Source organism: Apteryx rowi, unplaced genomic scaffold (genome assembly GCF_003343035.1).
Source record: "Apteryx rowi isolate R43461 unplaced genomic scaffold, aptRow1 scaffold_18, whole genome shotgun sequence".
Lineage (NCBI taxonomy): Eukaryota > Metazoa > Chordata > Aves > Apterygiformes > Apterygidae > Apteryx > Apteryx rowi.
In genome coordinates, this window is record NW_020448085.1 from 5,685,508 (window position 1) to 5,704,625 (window position 19,118).

General features: G+C 43.7%; 1 protein-coding gene across 1 annotated transcript; it reads left to right on the forward strand.

Annotated features, from left to right (window-relative positions):
* The first annotated feature begins 248 nt into the window (after nucleotides 1-248).
* On the forward strand, nucleotides 249-19,033 carry LOC112963849 (insulin receptor-related protein-like). The gene is made up of 13 exons (XM_026061290.1): nucleotides 249-345; nucleotides 959-1,041; nucleotides 1,661-1,804; nucleotides 3,058-3,236; nucleotides 4,271-4,418; nucleotides 7,741-7,759; nucleotides 8,996-9,063; nucleotides 10,083-10,214; nucleotides 13,598-13,792; nucleotides 14,573-14,688; nucleotides 15,212-15,365; nucleotides 16,223-16,386; nucleotides 18,164-19,033. The coding sequence occupies exons 7-13, from the start codon at nucleotides 9,037-9,039 to the stop codon at nucleotides 18,507-18,509; spliced, it is 1,134 nt and encodes a 377-aa protein (XP_025917075.1). The 5' UTR covers nucleotides 249-345; nucleotides 959-1,041; nucleotides 1,661-1,804; nucleotides 3,058-3,236; nucleotides 4,271-4,418; nucleotides 7,741-7,759; nucleotides 8,996-9,036; the 3' UTR covers nucleotides 18,510-19,033.
* The last annotated feature ends 85 nt before the right edge of the window (nucleotides 19,034-19,118 follow it).

The window sequence follows — 19,118 nt, forward strand, 5'->3', positions numbered from 1 at the left end:
CTTGCAAAGCATCCTGAGCAAAGGACCATTGGTTGCTCTGCTGTCCACCCAAGGAAACTATGCTTAAGAGAGTCAGAATAGGCTTGCATCTCTTTAGTCAGACATGCAGCCAGTTACTTACTAAAAAAAAGTAAGCAAACGAGCAAACAAGCCCACAGTAAAAGTATATAGGTGTAGCCAGTTCAGGTCCTGTATGTATTTTCCAGGTGTTTGAAGCCAAACTGCTTGCAGTTAGCCAGTCCTTCTTCCTCTATGTGTGCACAAAGTTGGGGAAAAATCACTGGGAGATTTTACTGGAAATCACTGAACGCATCACTGAACATATCCAAGCCAGCCACACACAAGGTAAGGAAATGCAGGACTGGCCTGAGGCATAGGCAAAGCTAGCAGTTGCTTTGGGCATCAAACTTCTGGCAATGGCAAAAGAGCCATAGCTCTGCTGATCACTATTCCAAAACATTTAATAGACTGTATGCCCAACTATTATTCTGTTTTTCAAAGGATAATATTCATTCATATGATTGAGGAAGATGATAACAATGATGAAAATGTAACTGTTCAGAAAGAGGCAGGACTGGGCTTTAGATAAAGTGGCTGAGACCTTCATTATCCAGTCTTTCTGAGCCATTTGCTTTGCAATCCGTTGAACTCAGTCCTGTGCTGCTGAGACAAAACTTTCAACAGAGACATAAACCAACACTCCAGTTGCCTATGGATGTTTATGCTGGCATGACCTTGTCAATGAGATTGTGGTGACCTGGCTCTAATGACCTAGTCAATGCCATAGCAGATAAACAGTATTCTTCTCCTTATCCTGTCTTGAACCATTGTACAATAGTGCCATGTTCTTTTTAAAAGTTGCAATGTCTGTTTTAAGGCTCACTGGAAGGTTTCTTGCCCRTTGTGAAATATGCAGGCTCTTCTGCAGTGGCATTAACAGAGCACTTTTCTGTCATAGGGGCAGTAACAGAGTGCCTGAATCTTCTCCAAAGCCTGTGGGAGTGGTGCATGAGAACTGCYACTAAAGAGAAGAAGCCTTTGGTAATGACCATCCTCAATCATTTCTTCCAAAAGTTGCTTTACCACCCCCTGAGTGAAGTAAGACACTGCATCGCACCACTGCTCTTTAGCAAGGATGGCACAGGCAGGCATGTTACCGAGCTGGGAAACAAAATGATCCCAGCTGATCCCAGCCATGTGGAGGCAGCTCTCCGAGAATATCTGAAGGTCACCTTCCCTGATCTAGTCCTTAAGGGACAGCTGAAAGCAAATGCCAGTAGCATGGTTGTGCAAGGAGTCATACCTGCAGGCAACGTGAAGATCTGCATAGCCAAACAACAGACCCTGAATGACATCTTGCAGGCGAATGCCACTGACAGTGACTGTGAAAGGTTTCAAGAGGTGATCAGAATAGTGACTCTGTGTGCAGACAGGGAATCCATTGCCAAGCTGCAAATGTCCAGTGCCTGTGGAGTGCCTCCTTGGTACATGTTGGAAGACGGGAATCCACTCTTGGCTTTCCTGCAGGAAAAGAGAAATAAGCTCACCCTATCCAATATGTTAGGCATTTTAAAGGATATTGCCACAGCTGTCTGGTCCTGTCACCAGAAAAGGGTCTTACTTTGCGACGTCACACCAGCCAGCTTCATCGTGTTCACAGGTGGGAGACAAGGAACGAGAGCTCTTCAGATCCGGGCCAAGCTGTCTAATTTCCTYCAGGCCAGGCTGGCCCCTCCAGAGGATGAGAAATATTATTCAGCTAGTGATTGTCCTTATGAAACCATCAAATCCTCACAGCTCACAGGTAGAGACAGTAGGGTTGGTGGGCTGGGCTTGGGAGAGGTGGGTTCTTTTTGCTGGGTTACTATTCACTGAACTGCTCTTTGTGAGTCATTTCTCCGCTCTGAGTTTGAGTATCCTCAGGAAAAACAAGATTAATTTGTCCTTTCCCATATCTGTGAAGAGCTCAGCGTGCCCTGATAAATGCAAATTAGCACTATTAATTACACGAATATGCAACTAGATCAAGAACTGCATGATAATATAGAAGTTTCAGAGAGCGATTATACTTAGGCTGGCCACAGACAAAACAATTGAATTCAATTGCTGGGACTCCAGTTTATTCTCTTCCTGCTTGGTTTTTATTGCAGTCTGACAGGGTTATCATTGTGCTGACTGCCTGGCTGGGGCTGGCTGGCTCTTAGAAATGATTTACGTGTGTGCAGCACCAGTTAGCACTTGAAACTGATGCAGATAGCGTTAACCATGTGGTTCTTACAAGGAAACGGCTCTGACAAAAATAATTGTTTCAGGAAGTACATAAATATTCAACCAGTCAGTGCATTTGATGACACCTGTTGCAAATTTTCTTGGGGAGTTATCGTAACAGACTAAGATTAAATCACTGAGTCATCAGAAATGATAGAAAACCCAAACTGTAAACAAAGTCAGTCAAAGGTTAAAGGATGAAACTGTCCCAGAAATGCTTATGGGTGTTTTAACTTTGAAACCCTTCAGCTCATTCTCTTTGAAATCCTAGGCAAAGCCCTTGCTCACTCAGTTTACCTTTCTGTAACTGCAGCCACACATGCCTGATTGCCCAGGAGTATGGTATAAGGGTGGGTGAGTGTCTATGCGGGTTCTTGGACATGTGATGAAGGCTGAGGCATGCTACAGCCTTCCTTCAGAGAAGACACTAAAAGGGCCTCCTTTTTTCACACCTGTCAGAAATTCTTCGAGACCTCCATCCCTCAGTCAGATGTGGTTACAAATGGCCAACAGTTTTCTAAATTATTAAGGTACAATATAGACAGTGTCTCACAGACAGCATGATTTATTTACCCCATTCTGCTTTCTTTAGCCCCCTTACTAGTAACTTACAGGCTGTCTGGTAGCTCTTGTTAATAACAGTTTTCTCAGCTTTTTTTTTCTTATTAGCCACTTCCAGGTGCTCTGAGGATGATTACTAATAGTTGCAAAGATAAATCTATATCTGTGGCAGGGGTAGGAGAATCCTGATCATGGCCTTTGTCTTGATTCACTTCTGTCTTAATACAGGGGACAGTGAGGAACCACTGTCCATATACTTCAGTGCTCCCGAGTCTCTGAAGTACCACATTTTCTCTGCTTTTTCTGACGCATGGGCCATTGCTGCGACATTTTACTCCATTCTCCTGTATGGTGGGCAGACATATTTTGAACTCAAGCACTTGTCTGTGTCCAGGTTCATAGAAGAGGTAAGTGGCTTTCATAGGGGATCAGAAAAACATCTTTTCTACTCACTGGGGAATGTGTTCTTAATGACAGAGGGTTTTGGGGGTGTGAAGGGACATTAATGGTGGCCCATGAACATCAGCCATGAAAAATGCAACCTATTCCAGCCTGAGATACTGAAGTTCACATTGAGTTCAGTCTTTAAACCATGGGCACTTTGACAGAACATCCGAATCTGGAAAAGTGCACGAAGAACAGCATTCAGCCATTCGAATAACCAGCTGTCCCTATCTGGCTGGTTATGCATCCATGTGTCTGGTCTGGATAACCTGTATTTTCCCCAAAGTAACTGGAGGAGTGAAGGCTCCAGAGAGGCCCCTATGGTAATCAAGTCTTCTGGAAAGAGAAAGGAAATTACAGAATCTGTGAGAACCAGAGAGAAAATCTGCATATTGTTAAAAGAATTAGCTTAAACAAACATAAGTGCTTGCYACAGCAGCTTGTGTAGGGTAAGCAGAAGTTGAAGTTTCTGCTCTGAGTACTGTACTGAATTACTGTATCAGAGCAGTCTGTGAACCAAATATGCCTGAATAACATTTCTGCCTTGGAGTGGGAGTGTAGGGTCTGATACTTCTACGCCTGAAAGATCTATAACTGCTGCGTTGGAAACTGGTAAGAAAAACAGAATGGGAACAGCTAGGGTATAAAGGGGTTTAATTAAGCAATAGGACATTGTTGGGTATTTCAAGGGTGAAGTCATCAAGTGAAAGGTTACATGGAAGCCAAAATGGCAGCAGTTTAAAAATCTCAGCAGTGTTACACAGTGCTGTAGGGGAATTAGAAGAGTTAAAGAGATATTTAGGTAGGTCAAATTCTGCTCTGTTACCTTGGTGTAATCCTGGAAATCGGTAGTTGACTCATTTACATTCCCAAAGCTGATGATGTCACCTTGTGATAATAGGATAAGGATTGCCCAGGGCTTTTACTTTATTGCCATGCAGTCAGGCTCAGCTGCAGTCACCAATGGTTGGTCCTTTTCTTTGTCTTTCCCTCTTAGATCTGCAGTGGGCACAGAGCACAAAGACCAGACTCAATTCCCCTGAAGCTGTGGGACATGATAGTCCCTAACTTGGAGCATGATGAGACAGAGCGCGCATCCATGGAGGCATTGTTAGAGCACTTGGAAAACTACAGGAGTACCCTGGGTATGGAAAACACTTAAACTGGCTAAACTCTTGGTCTTGTAGCAATGGCTACTTAATGCAATATGTAGTGTGGTAGTATTCAGTCATGGGCCTGTGATAGGTCTGTACAGACACAGCAAAAAGACAGTCCCTGCCTTAAAAAAGCTAACAATTTTAAGATAAATGTAGCCATGTGCCCATTCCCTCCTACAGAGGAGCAGAGAGCCCTGCAAGTGGGGGAGTGCCACCAATTAAGAGAGTTAATTTTAGAGACCTCCTTTTGTTTTTTCCCCGGATCCTGCTTGTATCTGTTTCTGTTACCAACTAAATACTAGGCCAGCAGTGTGAAATTCCTTGTGCTGTGAAAACCTAGGTCTGAGGAACTCAGACAGCAGCACGCCAGTACTTGTCATCTTTCTATCTCAATAAGAGCTTGTAGAGTGACAGTAACAGTSACCAGCCAGATTGTTTAATTTGTTTAAAATTCTTCATGGTATAATATACCTGACTAATAAATTCATCAATGCAGTCAGGGTCTGGGTAAACTTCTCCATCAATCCCGTGCCATGATTGTACCCCATAGTGTTCTGGGTATCCCTCCTTTCAAGGAAAAGCTCAGATCTAGCTCTACGTTTACGATGTCTGCCATAGTGAGACCTTGGGTTTTAGGTAGCAGAATCTGATTTCATTTAACCCATTTACCTGGTATGGGGCAGTCAGAGGGATAGAAGTCTGGCTCCTCAATGTTACTTGCCTTGACCTTAATCAGTGACTTCCAGTTGAACTAAAAATAATTTTGGCTCCCTGGTTGAATTCTTTTCCATTATGCTATGAAAGCTATTAAATATGTAAGAGACTCTGCAGATGACTACAAAGAATTTTATTAGCATAATGCCACCAACCTGACACTTCAAACAGCCTGAAACAGGCCCATAGAAATACAGGAGGCATGAGGTCATTTCCCAGCCTCTAATCTAATTCCCTGGTTAAAGCACAGTCTGATGGATTTATCTGCTCCCACAGCTGGGAGTGTTTTGAGTCCTCTTCATAGAGGAATTTGTCTCTCTTTGGAGGGGCCAACACATTTCCTGTAATTATTCACAGTCTAACCCAGACCATAAGGACATGCCCTTGGTGGTTTCTGCTGCCTGGTGGTCACTGCTACAGCCCCTTGTTCAGGTGTTGTAAGACATTTAACAATATTGATACCACTACTAGAAAGCACTCATATTTATCTTAATCAGGGTTCACTCAGAAGTTAATTAAGGCTTTTGGCTCCTGCATATACCCAGTATACAACGCAAGTTCCTGGGGGGGTCTGGCCAGCCAGTTCAGCATAACTGCACAGATACAGCAGAGGAACGTTTCATACTCAACGTAATTATCGCAGTTTGTGTCAGCAGTGGGAACTAGACTGAGATCATCCTTTTACATGGGTTGCTGAAGAGTCATTTCTTTCCCAAACTGGTGCTTGTCTATATAGCTCTTTATTCACTTTTCAATACATTATTTGAGCACCTTCCTCACATACACGGAGTGACTAACATCATGGGCAGACTAATATCTGTCAYATGTAATTCTTCTTCCCTCTACTGCTTTGCCTCCCCACTTGCTGCAGCTTCAGAATCTATTTCAAGAGAAATCCCAGTAGGCGAGTGGTACATTGCTCTTGTTGAAAACRTGGCAGCAGATTCTCTGAGTCATTTTGTTTGTGCTGGAGAAACAGCGATAACAGCCACAGTCTCTGGAGTTGCTGGAGCATATGGATGACTCTCATGTTATTTGAATGGCTGTTAGATACTTTCATTTCTGACACAATATTTTTTGGTTGTGGCCTGCAGTTCTCAGCCACATTTTTTGCTTCAGTCCAAGAATAAGCTGAGACACACTTTTTGTTTGCCTCCAAGACTCTCTGTAGTCATGACAGTGAAGGGAGCTCCCTTCCTGCCCTCAAGGCGTGGGTAGTACCAAGTACAAAGTCTAGCCTTTCTTTTCTTTTCTTTTTCTAGGGTCAGATCTGGACAAGCTGCATGAGATAATGAGTCAATTCTCTCCCATCTGCGAGGAAGATATTATAAGGGTAACTGTAAATGCTGCTTAGTAACTTTTCCGGATCTGCCAATTTTGTAAATATCTTCTTGCCTGTCCTAGAGCATTGTATCTTGGGCACTGGCTGCTGTCACTCACATTATAGCTTATTAATGGTCAGTCCACAGCTAGAAGTAGTTTTGTGTTATTCTGCATGGTAATTTCACACACAGAAGCTACCTGACCAAGGAGGAATGAGTGTAAGAGAAGAGAAAATCAAACCTGTGGAGTTGTCCTTTCTCCAAGGCCTTGTGCAGTCTCCAAGCTGCCATTACAAAGCAGTTTGTGGGCAGATGTGACCTCATTTGACCTGCAGGCTCCAGCTGTGCAGCTGTTAGCCTGGGCTGGTGGACAGTGGACCTGGTCTAAAAGCTGTGCTAACCCAACTGCACTGCTTTTCTCCAGCTCATGTGTTTGGGCACCTGCAAAATACAGTGCAACAGACTTGGGTGTTGTGAGTCCCTGCTGTTAACAGCTTCATTCCTGTCGCACTGAGAGTCAGCAGGAGCACAAAGACCACTTGCCAGACCATAGCAGACTGCCAGACCACAAGGTAACCTGTCTGCAAGGCATGCTTACCTCATGCCAGATATGCATTCAGAGAAAGCCAGTCCAATAACCTGATCATCAGGTCTCACACAGTGTTTATATTAGGCTTTGAATGGTCTGGCTTTGTTCTGAGCTTGCCTGGTCACTGCTGAACCTCGAAAGGTAGGAAAGCTGTGTTTGGCCATGCCTACAACAGTCAGATCTGGTTTCTCTCACCCTGTGGGAAAAAAAGAGGCAAACTTGCTGGTCTGAATCTGTTTATGGGATATAATTGAGTGTTGCATTATTTTCACTGTGAATCTTGATCACTGCATTTGGCCCAAAATAAAAGCACCCATTTAACAGACTTGATAGTGGACTCAGCAAAGGCAGGATGGTTTCAGACATGAAGAAAAATGTTTTTTAACATTTTTAGTGCAAATTTTAACTTAAAAGCAATGGATTTACACCATTGGGAGCCTCTTTAATCCTGGGTTGCTTTCTTACATTCATCTTATTGTAGCAACAGCATTTCACAGCAGGTTTTTCTTGTTTGGGGGATGAAAGGTCATCCAGAAGTCTTCTCCTTCCCAGAATCTGCACTGCCATCTCCTGGCTTTCCTGGCATTATTAAGTCTCAGGGGTAATGGTAGGTCTGTCTGCCTAGAAGGAAATAAACAGAGAAAATAATATTTAATTATGTTTTCTTCTCCCTTCTGTTTTGCAGGGCTACCTTGACAGCAAAGGTATGAACTAGTTTCCTCAAAGCATGCATGGGAAATGTCTGTAGCAGGAAAACTTTCTTAACAGTACTTGCGTCTCAAGAGGAAATCAACGTATGTAATAATAGGAAGATGTAGAAGGCTTTGCAAAATATGTGTACTAGATATGGGAGAACAGTGACAGAGCAGGTTGGACCGCATTTGCGTAAGCCCCGGAAGGTTCAGAGGCTTTGCTGAAATAACTGATCAAATTGGGATCGTATTCAGATGTGTGAATTGGTCCAAGCATCTAGTGAGAAAAGATCTTCCCATGAGATTTTTCAGAGTTCCCTACAGATGGAGATCCAGAAACACAAGCATGGGGATAAGTTAGTAGCTCACCCAAAGCTGGGATCAGTTCTGGATGAAGTTTCAGCTTGGGTCTGACAGTTTATGTGTAAAATCTCCCAAAATGGATGTTATCAATCATGAAAAGGGAGCCTATGCTTCATCAGTTAGCCCAGTGTGTGGGAAACTGCCAAAGGAGGCTCAGCGGGGCTGGGCGCAGGTGACAGGAGAACTTCAAGAATTCAAGGCCTTATAAACACCGAAATCATGTGAGATTATTTCCTATAAGAATTCAGAAATGATGAGAATAAATGGTGTCACCAGCAGGTTGCTCTCTCAGGGGAGGGAATCTCACTGGTTCATTGATTTCGGAGGCACACAGTGCAACCTAACTGCACTTGCAGTGTCTTTGGAATGGACGGCCTTTCAGGATTGGCATCTCTGACTTCTTTCACCCCTTTTGGATAGACTCAGAAATAGACATGAGTGCATATGGTCTGTGGTGATGTAGAGTGCAGTAAACATATTATGCTAAGAGAGSATTAAAACACTAAAATTTGCAGAGGTTCAGTTCCCTGCTTCCCTCTTCCTTCATTTTTGCCTGGCCGAACATGCTGTGCTGAAAATGGCAGCCCCATGGAGCAGAGCAGAGAACTTGTTCTCTTGGTGTGGGATTATTCTACACAAGTTACTTTTCTGAGGAGCCATTTTATGTAAAAGCATATTCTGGTGAAGGGATTGCATGACTCAGCCACAGCAGCAGGTGTTAAATGCTCCTTCTTTAAAAATGTAAGGCCTGATACAAATCTTCCTGAGGCAGGGGTAAACAAGGAACAACTTCCCAGACATAAATGCAGGTATCTCAACACATATCTGGCGTATATATGAGGAGAAATAGGCTTCCTTGTATTTTTTTTCTTGTTGTTTCTTCAGGCAAATTCAAAAGGAGTGATCCACCAAATGTATTTCCAGACATGTGTGAAGACCGTGTTGAGCAGAAGGTAATGCTCTGGTTTCTTAGTTATCACTTTATCTCTCCTAGCAAAGCAACCTTTATCTGCTTTATCAATAGAAATACTTAAACTTCACAGTCAAAATTATTTGAAGAGACAGTAGCTAGAGACACAAGCTAGACACATTCAGATAAGAAATACGACTTGTGGTAGATTTGTTATCATTGGCAGTTCTTGAACTCAACCTGGCTGAATCTTTCAAGGTTATGCAGGCAGTTCAGACAAGCAAAAATTCATTGTCTGTGCTATAGAGAAAGTCAAGTGAAAAAAAACACATTGGTTCTTTATGACTTCATCATTTATTATAAATGCACACTATAAATGGAGGAGCCAATTTAAGAGGAACCAGAGTAATAAACCAAAATCCTTGAATAGCTGGGAAAGAAATGTGGTGGAGAAACTTAGATATCTGTAGCTTTTATGTGACATGTCTTTATGGTTTTGTTTATTGTTTTTGGTATGGCTTGGCCTGCCAGTTTTTCTGCCTCTGGGACTTTCAGTATTAACATTTCCATTATGAGTGTATTTACTTACAAAAGATACAAGACTGAGTTTCCTATAAGCATCATGTTTCATATGAATAACAAACAGTCTCTTCAAAGCCAAAACTCTTTAGGCCAAAAAAATTTCAGAATAAATTTTGGATATTTGTTTCTGGTTTTCCAAATCTTGAGGTGTTTAAAGTTGGGAGATGTCACATGTTTCTTCTAAATGTCAATCAAGTTAAACCATCAGACTGTTCTTTTACTCTTCAAAACGTAATAGTTGTTAAAAAAGCTAGTTAAATTGATAAGGCCAGTTAAGACAACTTTTTTCTATTACAAAGTCCGTAATTCTTCAGTGACTCCTTTCAAATCAATGGGATTTCACTAAGGTTATTAAGAGAAGAGCTTGGCTCTTCCTTACCATGACAGGTAAGACTCAAATTCCATCATTTTCTCCATAAAGACGATGGCATATTGCTGCCAAAGAGGATACTGGCAGTTAATTTTCAGATTCTCTTGCAGGATGACTGCTTATGTGAGTTGGTGTCATTCAGAATGAATCATATGACCAAGACAGCCCTGCATGCATTAGAACATGAGAACATACTGCCAGTAAAAGAAATCACGAACTACTTCCCCATGACCACCACACTGGTGAGTGCAGCAGGAATGGTTTGTGAGAGCTTTGCTGTGGCTCTGTGTCACCAAGGGAGCAATGGCTGTGGCCTGACTTCCCGCACATGGAGGGCTGGCGGGTGCCTACTGCGTGTGCAAACATGCAGGGGAGATAAGACAGAGCAGATAAAATGCAGCTGTAGGACAGCTTTGGTTTTTGAGAGTCTGGTTTGCTAAATCAGTCAAAAAAAAAAAAACAGAGAGAAAATCTGATGTGAATGTGGGTCTTATGCCTTTAATAGTGTGGGTCATCCATTGGTTGTCACTACTGTTTTCTTGCATTCACCTAAGCCAACTTGTTTCAGGTAGAAAGTGGTGTGATTTGGATGTAGCCTTGTGATTGTGCAGAGATAGTCCACTGTATTCTGGGAAGCGATCAGGAGAGCTAAGAAAGAGAAACTCTTTCTTCATTGCAATACAGTGAGATTGGTGTTTTCTAGAGTGTTTTATGACAGATTGACGACGTGTGAATCATAGCAGCAGTGACCTCTCAAATTTCAGGTGTGGATTGTTGTTTGGGGCAGGAGGTGGCTGGTGGTACGACTAGAGCTTAGGCTGTAGGACAGGCACATCTCTGGGGAGGTCCTGCAAAGCGTGGGACAGGCAGGGAGATGAACTGTGAGTGGGGCTCCTTCAGCTGGGCAGGGGCGCATGAAACAAGGAGAGGAGGGTGCCAAAGGGRCTCAAAGCACAAGCATTGACAGTTTTGCCTAAGAATGGCCCCAGTGTGGGCAAAATGTTGACAGGATCACACAGGGAGGAGGCAGGCTGAATGTTCTCAGAAAAGAGTGGAACTGGAAGGTAGGAGCCAAAGCTGAGAGGCTTTGAGGAGAAGGGAACTGGCATAGTGGGGACATGAAGGAGAAACCTGCATGGAGCCTTGGAGGGACCTTGCAGGGTGGAGAGGACAATCCCTTGCCAGGGCTACCCAGGGCTCCAAAGAAGTCAGGTGTTGTTATGGTATCTGGTGCCCTCTGCTGATCCATTGCCAGATCACCTTAATCGCCTTAAACACTTTTTAGAAATATTTCTTGTCCTTTGCCAACACTGTAAATCTTTAATGCCTGGTGAAGGGAATGCTCTGGCTTCCCACTACAGTATTTCTAAGAGAACATGTGTAGACATCTGGATGGGATGGGATTTTTCTCCTTGATAGAGTTTTACTGCTGGCAGCACCAAGGTCTCTCTTCTTTACATCTCAGCAAGTCATGGAGTGTTCCCTCCCTGCTGGTCTGATTTCCCTTGAAGTCAGCTCTGAGCTCAGATTCAGTGTTCCCAGAAGAAGCTTATGATTTTGCCTGGACATGTCTAATGTTCCCCTAGTACAGTGGTTTTTCCATGTATAACCATGCAGGCATGGCTTGACTGAGTACCAGATCATTATGATCTCTAATTCTGTGGTTATCAGTACAAAATCAGTGAGTCATTTTGCTTAGGCAGCATTCCTGTTCCTTGGGCACAATGCAGTATTTTTTGTTTCCTGATGAAACAAGCAGACTCCTCATTCCCTGAGGTCATAAAATATGTTGATGACATTTGCTGGAATTGTCCCCAGMATTTTCTCCAGGTACAATCATGCAATCATTTTTTCTCAGCCTTGGCAGAAACATCAGAGAACCATGAAGCAGTCATTTCTGGAGTTAGTTAGCATGAGGAGACCCCCATGGAAGATGATAAAAGCAGTCCTGCAGCGGCAGTGATGTGGTCCTGAAGCACAGGAATCAGTGCAGGGCCTCCAGATCTATGCCAAGTTCAGCGACTATGGAGTGCTCTCAAGCATATTGTGTTGCCAACCATTCAGTCCCTAAACTCTGTCTCTACATGCATCTCTAACACTTCACAAACTTCTGCCACTGCCTTTGTGTGGATTTGATGGTGGCAAGTGTGTGTGTTGGCAGAGAAATGAGGGTCTGAGAAGCATGAAGTGTAAGTTTGCTCCTGTTAGAAAGGCTGATGTGCGTGTGCAGATCCCTTGTGAAAACACTCAGTTGGAGCAAAGCAGGCAGAGAAAGGCTTCTGCCAGTCATTTTCCTTCTCCCTGAAAACAGAGATGGAGACCTTGAAAAGGGAATATTCACTGAGGTATTAGGGAGCTTTTGATTCTCCATGAGTGCTTTTTACTTTTCCTGTAAGCAAGGGAGATGAAGGTTTAACTCCACAGCAGGATGATTTTCCATCTATGATCAATGGGCTTGTTTCTCTCTAATAAATTAACTTTCATAATCACCTTAGAACTAAATGATAGACCATACTTTCCCTGGGACTGTTGAAAATCAGTGATCATACCATGGAGAGGCTTTTAGAAGATGATGAAGGCATTACTGGATAATTCTGCTCTTATTCTTTCCCCTGTTAATCTGGAGTGATTCTTCTGAATTCAAGAGAAGTTCTGCATGCTTATGCCAGTGTAGGGGAGTAAAGAGTTCTTTCTCTGTAGAAAGGTTTTCTTTGCCACATTACCTGGTGTCTGGGTTTGTCATGTCTTGACCTGGGGTCAAGACCCCATATAAAAGAGGAGCCTTCTTCTCGCTCAGTAAATAGAGGAATGAGATTATTATCTTTGCAGACTTCCTTGTGCTGATTCCTTCCTTGAGTAGGGAAATCACCATGTAGCTGTAGCTGTTTGTATGAAGTGTTTTGTGGTAATGCTACTTGGCTTCTTCCCTCTGTGTGTTCCAAAGAGCTGACCAGTAGTAGAGAAATCTGCTAACATTTTCCTCTGAGAGACTGTAAAGTGTTTTACTAGACTTTTAGCCCACGGGGAGACTGAAAGAGCTGCACAGTAGTTTATTGATGTGAATGAAGAATTGAATAAAGGGGTTGCTTTGCAGTCAATGGACCATAAGCTCTGGGGGTCAGAGACCTTGTCTCAGTTTCTGTCTTTCCTGTCCTTTGCAAGGTAGAGCCCTGGTCAAGCACTGCTGCAGTATACAGTTGTGATTTCTGTATTACTGTTTGTGGTGTCTGGGGAGGATATGATTTTGAACTCCCAGACCTAGTTAGTCCCATCAGGTGAGGGTGAAATATCACGCCTGCTACACCATGCTAAATATTTTCCTGAATGCAGATGGGCTAATTCTGCTCTGAGATGCATGTGTTCCCCTGCTGCAGAGGTCCTGGCTCTGCCCACTGCTCATTCAGAGCTAGCCTGGGAATCTCTGCACAGTACATCTGTATGCAAGGTAGGCAAACCACATAAATCCAGTGGAAAATACAGCATCCTGCTGTTCCCTCCTGGAGGATGGGAAGCTGCTGGGAGAGATGCATGTGGAGGCAGAGCTCTGCTTTGCTTGTGATGATTTGTTAGCAAGCATTTGTCCTGTGACTCCTCTCTCTAATCTTCTGATGTCTCCCTTTTGCAGATCTCTCAGCCTCTTGGTGGCAACAGGACGTCCCTAAAGCAGGTTGCTGCAAGTCCTGGCATGGACGATGGCAAGCTTCTCACTTGCCTGGAGCAGGTTGCTTCTGCCATGGAGTATCTTCATTCCAAAAGGATCATACACTGCGACCTGCAGTGCAATTACATTTACATTAATTCTGGTCACAAGTGCCCAGAGGTATTTGTGCTTCATACTTGTTTACTCATGGTTCAGATCATTCCCTAGCTTCTTGTCCTATCTCTGCTTGGCCCACTGCTACCTGGAACCACAGTCCAGTTATACCCCACTGGATCTCTGTACAAAGTCAGTCGTGGGTAGATGAACTGAAAAGTACAGAGAGGGGAGTTAAGGTGCACAGCATTACAGACATTGACTGTTTGTCACATGCCACATGATGCATTTTTAGTTACATGCAAAGGGGAGGCTTGCCAAATATTAGCATATATTTTTTTTAATCTGGGAGTAGTGCACAGAGGGAGGTCACTGCCAGACGGAGCTATCCTATCCTATCTTATCCTATCTTATCCTATCCTATCCTATCCTATCCTACCCTATCCTATCCTATCCTACCCTATCCTATCCTATCCTATCCTATCCTATCCTATCCTATCCTATCCTATCCAAGACAGGCATTCAGGACAGAGGTATCTAACTGTTTTCTGGCAGTGCTCAACACTGTCCGGTGAAGGAGATATTGTGTAAAAAGCTTATACTGGCTATCCTAACTTTTAAAAGGTGAATTTAGATGAGTGTCAAGGGCAGGTCATTCCATCATTACTCATCCCTGAACTATAAATCATAGGTGCTGGCTGCTGTCAAAGACAGGACACAAATAAACGAGGACCTTTCTAGCAAATCCTGCAGCATTATAACTGTTAAATTCTTGCTGCTCTTGCTGAAGGGTAGATAAATGTTGTGGATTATATCCCCCCCTCTCTTTCCTTTGTCTTTTGAAAGGTGATGGCAAAAGTTGGTCGCTGGGGAAGAGCAGTCTGTCTGCCACATCCAGGGACAGATGACAACCTCTTTGAGCCATATGTGCGCAAAGTTATGCCAGCTGATGCAGCCAAGTGGTAAGTGGATTGTAACATTTTACTCCCCCTTTCTTTTCTGCTCTTTTTTCCCACCACAAACTCCATCCCATTCATCCACAACTTTAACCACCACCTTGTTTCACAATATCCATGTCCTTCTTATGGCTCCTATGGAAAATGGCGAAAATGCAGAGGGTTTTCTTTTAAGTGTTGTTCATGTTCTACCTTGTGCCTGGCCAAACAGCAGCTTGTTTGTTTCAGAGAAACTTTCTTCTGTTTTTCTGTCCTGGCAAAAACTGAATACTCTCAAAACTTTTAATGAGGAAAAAATTGCTGTCGTGCCTTGTGCCCCCTTTCTCTTCGATAGCTTAGTTATGTGTTCCATGATGCACCATTGCCCATTTCTCTTCTTACTTAGTTGCTTAGCTGTAGCCACTAATACAAAGTGTGAACTCAAGTCTCTTGATCTACAGTGATATGGACCACTCTGCTTTGCCTTGCTCCCTGGCTCTCTAGTATATAGAAACATATTAGACTAATAACCTGCTCATTTCTTCAATAGGGCTGCCCCAGAGGTGAGAAATGATGGGCTCTATTCCCGAGCATCAGATGTCTTTAGTTTTGGGATTGTGATATGGGAAGCTTTAACAGCACAGTTGACCAACCTGCACATGTTCAAACCACTGAAACCTTTCCACTCACTGAACTTCAGGGAGGTAAGGATGGTAAGAGTGTATTTTTGGGCAACTCAACAGCAGCTTCTCTGTAACCCTGGCATGGCTAGGAATAGGAGGACCCATCTTTCAGTTTTTCTCCTTCACATGTGGAAAGAAAAGCCTCCCAAGTGTGGATGTTGCCATTTATCAGTGGGTCATTATTTCCTCCATAATTCAGTCAGTATTTGAATTGAATATTTGAATTGCAGTGCCAGTTATGGGACTCCTTTCTTAGACTGGAAAGTGTATTTGCCCCACAATCTGCTCTTCTGTTTACCTATACTTTCCCTTAGGAAAGCTGTACTCAGGCTTTGGGGGAACCTCCCTCCTCCCCCACTCRTGCACTTAGCTCAGTTTTCTGAGGACACAGGACTTACTGTTTGTGCTGCAGCTGTCTCTGTTCATCCATTTGTCAGCACCCCAGTCCCTTCTTCCTCCACAGTAACTTTTTAACTTGTTGAACAGATATACTGGAGGAGCACTGATCTCAGTGCTATTAAGCTCCTGCAACATTTTTGGAAATAGGCTCCCTCTGCAGAGGGAAAAGACCCAGATTAAGGCCTCCAGTGATAAAAGACTGCAGTGTAAACTCAAGCACGTTGCTAGAGAATTCACATACCAGAGAGCTATCAAAACCTGGCTTTCTAAGCTCTTCTCAGGGAACTATTTGTTGCTACTAACTTCAATTAGCACATAAAAATTATGGTTTGTTATGCAATAATGATGCAATAACAGTGCAAGCTTGTGCCTTTTCTTTTTTACTAGTGAGTTTGTGGCAGGGCAAAATGTGCATTCAGGCACCGGTTCTCAGAAAGCTAATGTGACATTGTTTTTGTTGTCTGGCTAAATAAAAACAGGTTCTAAAATTCACGGAGTTAGGAAATATCCCTGGTGATTTCGGCTTTCCAAAGCTCGCCAGACTGATTGAGTGCATGAAGGCCTGTTGGAATCACAACCCCACCAAGAGACCTGCATTCTCGGCCATATTAGAGGTGATCAAAGCGGAAAAACCAACAGCCAGGTAAATAGTATGCACTTGCATTCCCTTCTTGTGCAGCCTCATAACTGGACACTCAGTTCCACTGGTGAGTGGTAAGTAATATCCACAGGGGTTGCTCTTACCCCAGGGAAGTCTCCCAGCCTTTAGTCCACAGCCTCAAGCAAGGCCAACACTGAATTTTTTGCAGGAATAGTTGCGTTGCTGAAGGTCTGACGTATCTTGGCAGAGGGAGTGAGGAGGAGAGGGGAGACAATTTTACACAAGTGTCCTTCTGTGCTTTGGCTGGCATTTGGGGTGGGGGGTTGGGGGGAACATAACTAGAACAGCCTTTTGCCAGCCTGTGTTAAAACCATTTTGGCAAATTCTTTTTGTGCCTAATCAAGACCCATGGGTCTTCTGCACCATGCGTGACATCTCAGCAGTATAAATTGTCCAGCACAGAGCTATGTATGACTGTGGTGATTGCCTGCAGCAGGAAAGCAGTCTCACTTACAGTTCTCTTGGGTATTACTGTGCTGTGTCACAAAGACCCAGCGTTAGAGCAGGCAAGCAGCAAGCTGGGAGCCTGGCTTGCAGAGACCTCCACTTATGCCTCGGTGGAGCGGGCCCAGTGTGGTGGGAGGGCTGTGCCATACTAGGTGAACAACCCCAGGGCAGTCTGGGGAACTTTGGAAACTTTGGTTTCTAAACTTTGGAAAAACACTTGGATGGTAGCTTCTCAGGTTATCTGCCTGAAGTTTATTCCAAAATCCTGGAAGGAGGGAGAACACCAGCAGGAAAGTTGTTCAGGTACCAATAATATAATAATGGAGTTAGTACCCCATAATTAGAGAAGTTGTTCTGGAACTGCTCCATTTGCTGCATTTGCTTTAACCAAATTCCCCAGGGCACAGACACTTGCTTCTTAGGAAGTTCATATTGTTTCCTGTTAGCGTATGTACAAATAATGCCAAGGCAGCAGAAAAATGAGTGCCTGCCTCCTCCACTTGTTAGGTCACARAATTGTGGCAGAAAACACATCTCTAAAGGGGAAGTCACTTGCCTCTATTGCACCAAACGCTGGTCTCAACAGCATCATTGGAAATTCTGCCCTTTACTTCAACAGGAAACAGATTTTGTCTCCTTGTAAAGAGTCACTAAGTGTCTTCATTAAAGGTTTTTAAATGCTAAAATATGGTAGATTTCAGCACGAATTTCCAAGGCATGGTCATGAAACACAGTCCTGCTGCCCTGCAGACTGCTTGCTTGAGGATGTCTTTAACCTGACAGACAGCAATAAGCAAAATTTTTGCTTGTCTCTATCTGTGCATTTCATGGAAGATATCTCCTAAGATCTGAATGGAGGGTATGGAAAGCTGAAATAGAGACTTGTCACAGCAGAACATCTCTGCTCTTAAAAAAGAAGCCCTGAATGAAAAATTATAGTGTAAGGTTTTTGGGGTGAGGTCTCTGATTAGCACAGCTTCATATTATAGTGTGCTGTGCATGACATCCGCTGGCAGCCCAGCAACACGCTGCTGCTGAAACAACACCACAGCAGCACGTAACACACAGCCGTTCCAGGGAGTCCTGCGGCTCCCCATACCAAGGGGAAATCACATGGTGTTCCATACTAGCAGTGGAGAGATGATTGCTTCCGATGACACATGCTCCTCAATAAAGATGGGAGCTGGTCGTGAGTCCGGTAGAGATGTACCTTTTAAAAGATTTTGCATGTTTTTAGAAGAACAGAGCCAGTTCTTAGCCAAAGCATACCCCAGCAGCACTAGTACTTCTTTCTCTCCTTCTGTCTCCAAAGGGACTGCAAGGCTGCTAGGCTCGCAGCAATGCCTTCTACTGCAGACACGGAGGACTACGACTCTGTTTACTTCAGCAGTGAAGCTGCAGAGGAGGACTCCTACAGCCATATTTACAGCACAGTTGCAGAGTCTGATCCTGATCTCCCGCAGGCTGAAGACAATGTATCAGGCCATGGTGATGTCCCCCAGGTCCAGCTGTTAGCAGAGAAGGCTCTTTATTTCTGCAAGCAAGACAAATGGGGACAGATGGTTAATGAGTTTGAGGAAAAAAGAGGAATAGACAGGAGTCCAGCCACTATCAAGGAGACTGACTGGTATATTGATACTGGCATTAATTGGCATTAAAAAAAAAAAAAGGGAAAAGTAAGGAGCTGGGCTTCTGCAAATCCCTGACTGGTAGCGGGAGAAAATCCAAACACAGCCAGTACCAGCCAGTAGAGAGCACTGGGATCTCATAACACTCAGGGCAATCGGATGACCTCACACAGTCACTGGTGGGACCAAACAGTAAAAGAACATCCTCTCTCCCGCAACCTCCATCCTGATCAGAAATTGTTAACAAGCTAGCCAAGCAGCAGGAGTTGTTCATTTCTCGTAACAACCCAATATCAGTTAACACAGAGGATCCTGCCAAAGTTGCTTTGCCACAGTGCCGCTTGCCAACCTTTCAATGGGCTGTTTAGTAACGACACTGTTTCCAAAGACTGCTCCACACTATTTCTCCCCTGGCAAGGAGAATGTGTCTGTGGTAGGCAGGAACCCAGCAACCTCAGTGACTGTGCCACAAGGACCTCTCTTCTGCCAGACTCACTTTTCAGAGTTCACTTTTTAGAGTTCACTTTTAAAAAGCATTTCAGTGTTAACATGTGAGTTCATGGCCTTTGGGAATAAAACTGTGATTTTGTTTACTGAAACAACTGTGGTAACAGATAGAGTTTATTTGTGGTCCCCCCC

What these genes read in the sequence shown, in the direction of transcription:
- LOC112963849 (XM_026061290.1), top strand. Translation starts at nt 9,037, where the DNA reads ATGTGTGAAGACCGTGTTGAGCAGAAG. An exon ending in CCAGCTGATGCAGCCAAGTG is followed by an intron (nt 14,689 to 15,211) that starts GTAAGTGGATTG and finishes TTTCTTCAATAG; the next exon opens with GGCTGCCCCAGAGGTGAGAA. An exon ending in ACTCACTGAACTTCAGGGAG is followed by an intron (nt 15,366 to 16,222) that starts GTAAGGATGGTA and finishes AAATAAAAACAG; the next exon opens with GTTCTAAAATTCACGGAGTT.